This window comes from Caenorhabditis briggsae, assembly GCF_000004555.2.
Source record: "Caenorhabditis briggsae complete genome, chrV, whole genome shotgun sequence".
Classification (NCBI taxonomy): domain Eukaryota; kingdom Metazoa; phylum Nematoda; class Chromadorea; order Rhabditida; family Rhabditidae; genus Caenorhabditis; species Caenorhabditis briggsae.
In genome coordinates, this window is record NC_013488.2 from 14678823 (window position 1) to 14689199 (window position 10377).

General features: G+C 37.7%; 1 protein-coding gene across 1 annotated transcript; it reads right to left on the reverse strand.

Moving 5' to 3' along the window:
* Positions 1-466: 466 nt before the first annotated feature.
* On the reverse strand, positions 467-4572 carry Cbr-gnrr-2 (the record flags this gene model as incomplete). The annotated part of the gene is made up of 6 exons (XM_045238127.1): positions 467-563; positions 2450-2687; positions 2731-3028; positions 3078-3237; positions 4173-4288; positions 4336-4572. 6 exons carry the CDS (start codon positions 4570-4572, stop codon positions 467-469), a joined length of 1146 nt encoding a protein of 381 aa, XP_045092725.1.
* Between the last annotated feature and the right edge of the window lie 5805 nt (positions 4573-10377).

Sequence of the window (10377 nt, forward strand, 5' to 3'; positions counted from 1 at the left end):
ATCGCTCCCACCAAGTCGTTTTTGTCAATGTGCTCTAACATCTCCTTCAACACCACTTCCCTCCATTATCATGATGCTGTCGAAGTGTGTGGATGTCCTGCAGTAGCACATTGACGCCATCTGGAGTGATGATGGTAGTCAAAAGAAGTCGGTTAGAGAGATTTGTAGTTCGTATGGTGATAATTGACTGGTTTTATGTTCAGAACTTTTCTATCAGTAGAGCGTATTTTTGGATTGTTCAGAAGGATTCTAAAAATCGAAAACCCTAAAAAAATCAATACGACAAATCATTGGGAAGCTTGAGTTCATACTTTTAAAAATCACCCATAATTTCATCAGGTCCCCCCACACACCCTTTCTTTATTGTATTTGAAAAATACTTGGCATATTTCAATTTGTGTCCCAATAGCTCCCCTCCGATTTTCCTCATTCCATTCATTTTGGTGTATTTTTCATTATTATATCATTATTTGTCCCTCTCTTTTTCATTATTATTATCATTATCCTTCTCGACCAACACATTTTCTATTTCATTTTTTGTCCGATTTCTTTCTTTTTCTTCTCTCAAATAAAATTAAAAAATTTAGTTCAACCATTTTTTATTGCTTAAAGTTTAGGTATACCGTAAAACCTGTATTAAAAGGGCCCCTCTAATAGAAGGGCCCTTCGTGAGAGGCTCGGAAAAATAGAAGGGGCCTCTGTAATAGAAGGACCCCCGTAATAGAAGGGCCCCATGTGAAAAAGGACCCCCTCCAAAATGTGTTTAGAAATCAGAAAATTTCCGTACTTTTCCAGTGGAAAATATTCCGGGAACTCCACAATTTAATAGAAATTTGTTGAAACTCTATTTTTCGATGAAAATCTTGCTATATTTTGTGGAAATTGGCAGATTTTCATGAATTTTGAACGAAACTTCGTCGAATTTTTCGATGCTAAATTCTGGAAAAACTGCCCGGTAAAATAGAAGGGCCCCCTCTAATTGAAGGGCACCTGTAATAGAAGGGCCCCTGTAATAGAAGGGCCCTCCGGAGGTACCTTGGAACAATAGAAGGGCCGGCCCTTCTAATACAGGTTTTACGTTATACTAAGAATTTACAGCCAACTCAATGAAAAAAAAAACCAGAAAAGTTAGAAATTGAAACTATTCACTGAAATTACTGTTTTTGGCAATGTTGATTTGTGTTCCAGGCTCTTAAAGTCATGGAATACGTCGACCTTAGCCTCGCCCACTTTGCACGCAAAGTATAGTGAACGGCGGAACCCGGGAGATGTCGGTACATCCAGAACACCTCCTATACAAATGAAATCGTTTGCGTGGTCTTTCGGCGTGCATCACACAATATCTTCTGAGTCGGCTGACAACGGAACGACAACACCTCGTCAGTTTGGATTTTGATGAAAATTTCAGAATATGTCAAGGATATCCTATCTAGACATCTCTGAAAATTTTAGAACACGCTCCCCACTTTCAACCGAGTTATATCAGTTCAAAGTTTTAGTACTGAAATCCGTTGATTTGCATGATTTACTACACATTTCATCCCCGAAATCCCTTTAAAAGGAGTTTGATGAAGGCCTGACATTTAAGCGCCTTTCGAATGAATAGTATATGTCGACGGCGTGGTGTCGGGGATGTGGTGGGCGCCAGTAGTCACAAGGCTGTGGGTTCGGACCCTCTAATGTCCGTTTTCCGTCCGTTTTCCGTCCTTTTCGTCACGTCATTAAGTTTTTCAGGTTCGTCTGTGAGGTTCGTCCGTCAGGTTCGTCCGTCTGGTCCGTCCGTCAGGTTCGACCGTCAGGTTCGACCGCCAAGTTCGACCGTCAGGGTCGACCGTCTGTTTTTTTCGTCAGGTTTTTTGTCAGGTTCGACCGCGTAGCGTCGCGTCGCCAAACGGTCGAACCTGACGGTCGAACCAGACGGACGGACCAGACGGACGAACCTGACGGCCCAACCTGACGGACGAACCTCACGAACGAACCTCGGAAGAACCTTATAAACGAAACAAACCTGACGAAACTAACCTGACGAAACGGACGAAAAACGGGCGAAAGGCTGATGAAAAGCTATTAAAAATTCAATTTAATTTTTCCACCGTTTATTGTAAAGTTCAGGTGTATACAAAGAAAGTTAGACCCGTTTCTTCCTAATTCTGTAGATGATTCTCTAGTTTTGAAGAAGTTTGCAAATCTTTTTTGGTTTCGGCGCAGCCAACCGTTCTCGACACTTGAACAAGAAACGAATTCCTTGGCATCTGGAAACAATCGATAAATTAAAGGAGCATAGATGGTCTTGAAGCGAAAACAGCGAAAATTGTTTGAACAAATGCATGCACCTTTGATACCGTATCTCGAAATTAATTAATTTTTCGCTCGTTTTCGGTTATTGCTTCTATTAGAGGTAGTACGGTAATACGGTAATACTGTAAAGTGAAAGTGAAAAAGTACAAACCTGCCATAAATGAACGGATTGATGACACTGTTGAGCACAACCAACGAGTTGAGAATATAATTTGAATCCAAGTTCTCTTTATACGAATCGAAATGAAGAACCATCCACCAGGACAAAAGATTATACGGTAGCCAAGTGACTGCGTAGGTTAGAATTAGAAGAAGTGTGATTCGAAGGCTTCGAACTTTGGCACGACGAAATTTCTCTTGTCCGCGGACAGTGCGAGTGGTTAGAGTTACTGAAATAACACCATTTTTTCTTTTTGGTTTCTCAAAGCTCACCAAAACTCTCTTGCTCCTTTTTATGCGCTGTCGCCTTTCCGCCAGTCTTCGAAGAGCTCATTTCCGATAGATAGGCGGCTGATGAGCATTCTGTATCAGTATTGAGTGTCTTGTAAATGTCCTTCAAAATCAAGACGTAACAAGCGACCAGAATCATCAGGGGGACGTAGAAAATGATGATTGCATTCTGAATCGAATACAACTTCATGTTTCGAAGCTCACTCTCGCTGAGCGCATGTTCTTTGTTGATGATTTCAGTCCATACTGTGACACATTGAGTGATGTGATTGAATTGGACCTGGAAGCTTGTATTTGTAATGGGAGCAAAGTTTCAAAATCAAGTTTACTTCATTCCAAACAAACATCTGGGGGAGCATAGTGACCACTGCCAGCGACCATGCCAATACGAGCATTCTGGGGACTCGCGAGTGGCCAACAGCGTTGACCCAGAGTGGATAACGAAGGGCTGATAGGCGGTAGAGAGCAATGCAAACCATGATGTTGGAGCTGAAATTAGCTTAATACTTGAGCGTTATTCTTACTAATAGGAAAAAAGGGAATTTTAATTTGTTTCAGGTGAACAGGAAGTCTGAAAACATACCTTAATCACTAGGACGCCCCATCCTCTAACCTTTATCTTTGAGCCAATTTATCTCGGTTTCTGTTAGAGATATCAAAAAGCGGTCAACTGATAAGATGTTTTTGAAAAAAATATATATGGTAAATATTTTATCAGTTGACAAATTTTTGATATCGTCTAAAGGGACCGAGATAATTTAGCTCAAAGTTGACGGTTTGTGTGGGTTAGGTTAGAGTGTTTACGGTATTAGCTTTCGTTCAAAACGTCCAAAAATTTTCCAGCTGAACCAATCAAAATAAAGTTATTGTCTTGCAGTTTGTAACTTTTTTGTGGAAAAAGCACCCAAGTGAGATATGAATCTTGAAAGTGGCTTTCCAAGAGATATCCCGTATGATGAAGTGCCACCCAAATCGTCAACTTTAAGCACAATTATCACGGTTGCTGTGAGCGACATCAAAAATGTGTCAACTGATAAATTATATATCATAATGTCACCAATATTTTATCTGTGGACTACTCTTTGATATCTCTCATAGGAACCGAGATAATTGATCTCAAAATGATTGAACACCGCCTGGTCGCCTCCTTGGGGATCCGGGCGGACCGTTGACGGCTTACCGACGGACATTTCGGTCACTTTGAATGGAGTCACAATTTTTGAACTATACTCGGCTTGACATGAATCTGTTAACTGCGATGGAGAATTCGTATTAAACTTACTAAAGCTAATTGCCTCTACTATGCAATTTTGGTTCTTAAATTCTCCGACCGTCCAAGGACCTTATACCTTTCTAAATCAGTTTTTCATCTCAATAACTAACTCCTATATAATTTCCCATTCATTTCAGATGATGTTACATACCTGATCGCAAAAACGAAGGCGTCAACGAATCTCATAAATTTGCATAGATATTCGCCTCCACGCCATTCCAAAGTCACCAGCCAACCGATTAGACCGGGCACGTAGAGGCCAAGAACCTGGAAATACACATTTCAGAAGATGTCAATTTCAGAATAAAACTCACCAAAATATCCGAAATATTGAGATTAATATGAAGAAGAAGGAGGAAAGATTTCGCATGTCGGTATCGTTTGAGCATGTAGATCAAAGTTGAAATATTAACAGGGAGACCGATGAGGACGAAAATTCCATAAATGAGCATTTGAGCATAATCAGAGGTGATATAACCAAGTGGCTCTTGAGCAATCACATCTTCTTCTGATGGTGTTGGTGGAGTCGAGTTGAGAATTAGCGACGACATTCTGGAATGGAACATAGCTACTGAGGCCTTGATCATAAATGAATACGGAGAAAGAGGGAACGAGGAAGAAGAATATAACGATAATTAGAGTAACCCGGAGATGAAAAAAAACAGAAGATTCAAATTGCAGAAAAAATAAGGATCGGGTGGCACTAGCTGATTAATTTTTGCAATTTGGTCTGACCCTTGAATCTAATTAGTCGTCTCTAAATTGGGTTACCAGGTCATGAGCTCAACTTTCAAGAAAACAATTTTTAGCCGAAAAGCCATAAACTCGAAAATGAGCTGTTTGTAGACTCCGTTTCTATATATTGTGGACTAACTTTCTCAACATAATTTATCTAGGTGACCAGAAATGGCCTCACATGCACCTGATGTGTTTTCTAGACTTTTTACCATAGCGGCCTAACTTTCGCAAGTTGAGTTTTCTAGGTCACCAACTTTTATGACCTGAGGATCACCTGATATGATGATGACCTAGTTTTTGCAAGTTGAGATTTCTTACTATATGCTTCGAATGGAATCTCACTTTTCAATTCAGAAAATTTTTGCGCAGATCAAAAAGAGATGGAGTAAGACTGAAAACCAAACAAAAGTGACATGAACTTTTCTTCCTATCCTTCATGTCTTGAAATGGAAATGAATGATGCTCCGGGGCGTTTTTGAATTGAGAATCCATGAAGCGTAGAAGAGGGACTGAGTTTCCGCTTCTTCTTCTCTATCTTTTCAGACTTTCCTTGTGTATTGGAAGATGATGAATCAGGATTGCAAGGAGAAAAAAGAATAAATAATACAAGGTAGTAATAAATGGAAATCATTATAGCCTCTTTAGAAATAAACGAACGGAAATGAACATTTGATATAATACGACTTCTGGATTAATCCTGATGCTTTACGAGCGCGGGGGATCAGAGGATTATAAGCTGAAAACTAGACAACCGGATTTGTGTACTTTAATAATGATAATGAATCAGAAATCCTGTTGAAATGAATTTAGAGTTTTTAAGAGTATGATTTTAACATTATGCTTTGTGCCACTTCTTTAGGATTTGTTCAATGAACTTTAGAGGAGGGACTTCGACCAAACGGTTAATTTCGAAAAAAAAACGATCTAACCGCTAAACTAGACTTGTTGTGTTCTAGACCATTTTTGCATATTGGCCTAACTTTTGCAGGTTGAGTTTTCTAGGCCACCATGGTACATAGTAATGACCTGATATTGACCTAGTGTGTGTTTCCAGGCAATGACGACCTAGAAAACGCGAGAGTTCGGCCATCAAGATAAATGACCTAGAAAATACTCCAGGTGAATATCAGGTCATTTATAGGGCACTCTTCTAGAATCACGGAACGAAAAAAAAAATCACGGAACAAAAAATCACGGAACGAAAAATAAAATCACGGAACAAACAATCACGTAACGAAAATATCACGGAACGAAAAATAAAATCACGGAACGAAAATTTTGGATAATCCAAAAATTGCAAGGACCTTCATTCAAGTACTATCCTGAAATTTAACCTTGACATTACATTTTTTGCTCAGTATCCAAAATGACACCCGAAATGTGGTATTGAGTCCTTAAGGTACACTAGTTGATAGTGTACATGATTAATAGGTTACATAGGACCTTTCCCAGATGTTCTGAGGATCATGGGACATATGAGAGTTAGGTTAGTGGCTGCAGCGAGCAGAGTTATCAAACTTCCCGTCGTTTTTTGGGTGTCCAACATGAAGGAAACATGATGGTTCAGCCTAAGCCTATAATTGAAGAAATCTTATTTTTCATTTTTCAAAAATTGGATGATATTTTTGGATTGAAGAAGCTTTTTTCAATCAAAGGCTTAGGCTGAAACGCCATGCTTCTTTTATCTGGAACACCCTAAAATGTCAGCAAGCTCAATAACTGCTTGATGTTGCTTTAAACTGAATTTTCAGATGTTCTACAGGTCCTATGTAACCTGTTAACTAGCGTATCTTAAGAAATCGATAAACCCTTTTTTAGTATACTTTTGGGTATTGGACAAAGTAAAATTGATGCCAAAGTTAGTATTACGGATACTACTTGTCAAAGTAAAGAAGATAGCAATTTTTGGATTACCCAAAATTTTCGTTCCGCGATTTTATTTTTCGTTCCGTGATTTTTTTTTTCGTTCCGTGGTTCTAGAAGAGTGCCATTTATAGGGCATTTATCATGATGTCCTAGAAAACTCAACTTGCAAAAGTTAGGCCACCATGCTAAATGGTCTAGAAAACGAACGAGGTGAATTTCAGGCCAAGTCAAGGGCAGCTATAATATGTAGTGGCCTAAAAAAATCATGTTGAGAAAGTTAGGCCACAATGTTAAACTGACCTAGAAAACATCAGGTGAATATCAACCATCTTCTAGGGTATCTACCACGGGGGCCTAAAAACTCAACTTGCAGAAGTTATGCTAAATGACCTAGAAAATACACATTTATGGACTATTAACTACAGTGGCATAGAAAAATCATGTTGAGAAACTTAGGCCACCATGTTAAAATGACCCAGAAAACACGTAAGCTTTGGACCATTGCTGACCACGAATTTCTGAAAATCCAAACTTTTTCATAAACACATTTTTTCAGACTTTTCCTCCTTTAGAATCTGTACGATGAACGTTAAGCGAGCTTCTTCGTTCTCTGGGTGTGCAAATAATTTAAAAAACGTGAAAAAAAAAATCTCCATGATCCATCAGATGCGGAACTTCTTTGAAAACATGGAACCTTTTCGTTTTTTTTTTCTGGAGAAGTACAAATGCTGTTTTTTGCATGTTTGTTTTTCCTTCTTTTTCCTAATGAAAAAAACGAGTCTCCCTTTCTGATGTCTACTGTCTGTAATTAGAAGATGGGAAAAGTCTAGAAGAAGAGAAAAGGGAAGAAATTATCTCTCGTTTCGAATAAAAAGGAACAAAGTTTACGAGTACTTGGCCATCTATTTATACGTCAAAAAGTGGGCGGCTTTCGGGTCCAACAAAAATTATATGTCAAACTATTGCACGTACTGGGGGTAATTTATGATCGCGTGTGGGTCACTTTTCCAGGTACCATTTGATTTATTGGGAAGTGGAAAACTGACAAAATGTGATAGATTAGGTTTATGAAAACGTTGGGTGGAGATCAGAAGAATGAAATATGAGGAAATTGGGGAAAAAAGGCGGAAAGTTTTTAGCGAACCGCTACTTTTGTCTCAATTACCGCGAACACTCTTAGCCTGAGCTTCTAACTTTCAACTTTGAGCCAATGTATCTCGGTTCCTGGCAAAGATATAAGAAAGCTGTCAACAAACAAAATATTTTTAATGCTATGGTAGACAATTTATCAGTTGACAACCTTTTCATATCTTTAACAGGAATCAAAATAAACTGACATAAAACTGATAATTAAAAGCTCTTCTATCACAGGCTTTAGGTTATATACATTTGCGAGGTTTTGGCTCAAAGGCACGGTCTGTTTTTCTGGAGGAGTTTTTTTTAAAGTTGACCAAAAAGTGGACAAAATCTAGAAACGCTTCTAGAAATACCCAGAATCCAAGATGACTTTTTTTCGCATAAAATTCAAACTCTAAGAAGTTTTTAGTCACTTTTTCAAGTATCTCAGAATGGTTTTTGAATCCGGTTACAATCCAAAAAAAAAAATATTTCCACAAACACGAAAGTTTTTCAAAAAGTTTCGCAGTTTTATCATAATAAGGCTGTCAAAATATATCGCCAACGTTCTAATAGAAGGTTACCTTATACTGGCACTTTGAGCTCAATTATCTCGGCTCCTGTGAAAGATATCAAAAAGTAGCCAACAGACAAAATTTTAGTGATATTACGACAAAAATTTTATCAGTTGACAAAGTGTCAGATCTGGTTTCTCTCCGAATCTTCTTTTGAAGCCGCAAAATTCCCTTTGGAATTGACTCAAACACCTGCACGCGCAAGCGCGCCCTAGCGCACAGGCAGCGGGAAATTCCCTTTTTTGCTGGATTTCTTTGGACCTTTTTTTGGCATTCCTTTTGAGTGACCGTTCACGAGCAGGTGAACGTGTCAAATTGCTTACTAGGTTCCAGTTTTTAGTCTTTAGATTCCTTTCTGAAGGTACAAGTTCATGAGCAGGTGATTGTACGAAAGTTCTAGGTTTCTCTCTTTGTGTTCTTTCCGAGTCCGGGACTCTTTTGTTTCTTTTGTTTCTTTGTGTTGCCCTGGTTTTAGAATAAACCGTTAGTTTATTCTAAATCGTGTTCGTTATTTCCGTTTCTCGTTTCTCTTTTTATACAGTTTTAGAGAGAGTTTGTGAGGCAGGCGATCCCTGACCGAGCAAGCCCTTTTTGAAATTGACTAAAATTTTGTTATCTCTCGTAGAGATTGAGATAATTAATCTCAAAGTGCCAGTATAGTGTGGGATTCTTAATAATCATGACGGACTACAAGAAATACATACCTAAAATTTCGTTAGACAAAAAAACCAAAGATCCACCCTTATCACCTGGAACATTGTAAGAAACTACTTCCAAAACAGACAAAAGGATCAGAAATCTGCAAATCGTCATATTCAGAGAATGACATTTCTGAAACAAAAACACATTTTTTGTATAATGCATTCTATGAATCTAGATAACGCTTTGGGGATTTTTCGGACAAAAATGAAAACAAGGAACATTAGAAAATGATGTTTAATAGAAGGTCACTCAACTTTGAGCTCATATATCTCGGTTCCTGTGAAATATATCAAAAAGTGGTCAACTAATGAAATGTTTTTCATAATATCAGAAATATTTTGTTAGTTGATTACTTTTTTATATCTCAGAAAATTGGTTTAGCAAAACTGAAGGTAGAACTGAAAGATTCTAATAAATAGTCCATCTAAATAGGCTTTGGATGACCCATTTGAACTTTCGAAAATCTTCGGAAAGTTCGAAAATTTAGACATTATAAAACATGTGAGAACCAAGCTACACAAATATTTCTGCACTTAAAAATTCCTCGCAACATCTCAATCCAAAGATGATGATGACGTAAAATGGAGGTAAATGGAGGTCCAACAATAATTTTATACCAAAAATCTACGATATACTTTTTTTGCATAGAAGAACCACGAGGAAAAAGCTAATTTTAGAAGAGATGAATTCATAATTGGAGAGAGAAAAGAAAAAAAAATAAGTGCTCTTCTTCTTCTTTTCCAGAGTATTCCAATTAGTTCAAATGACGTGTGGTTGCTTCTTTCAAAAAAGCTAAAAAAGCTGAGCTGAATGAACTATCAAACAGTAAAAACATAGAAAAAGTAGACTAGAAAAAAAATAAGAAGAGTAAATGATCGGTTTCCGTTGATTGGGAGTTCTTTTGGGAACAATTAGATGTGACTAGAAAAAAGAGAAAACTTGGAGAAGAAGGAATATGTGAGAGTTGAGAAATCGTGTAGAAATACATAAACAAAAGAGCGAAGGATCAGGAATGAAGGCTCAAGGAGCAAAATTAATAAACCATAATTTTTTCGGCGAAAAGAAGTGAGAGAGTCAGAATAATTGAAATGTTGTGGAAAGGGATCTAGAAGACGCTCCACTTATACAATTTTTGAATGGATAATTAGAAAAGTTGGGATACGGTAGAATAGATGGATGTAGGGACATACCGTAAAACATATAAAAGAAAGCCCCTAGCTTCTAACTTTGAGCCAATTTATCTCGACTCCTGTCAGAGATATAAAAAAAGTTGCCAACTGATAAAATGTTTTTCATAACATCGCAAACAATTTATCAGTTGACTCATTTTTTATATCTTTCAATTCAGCCAAGATAAAT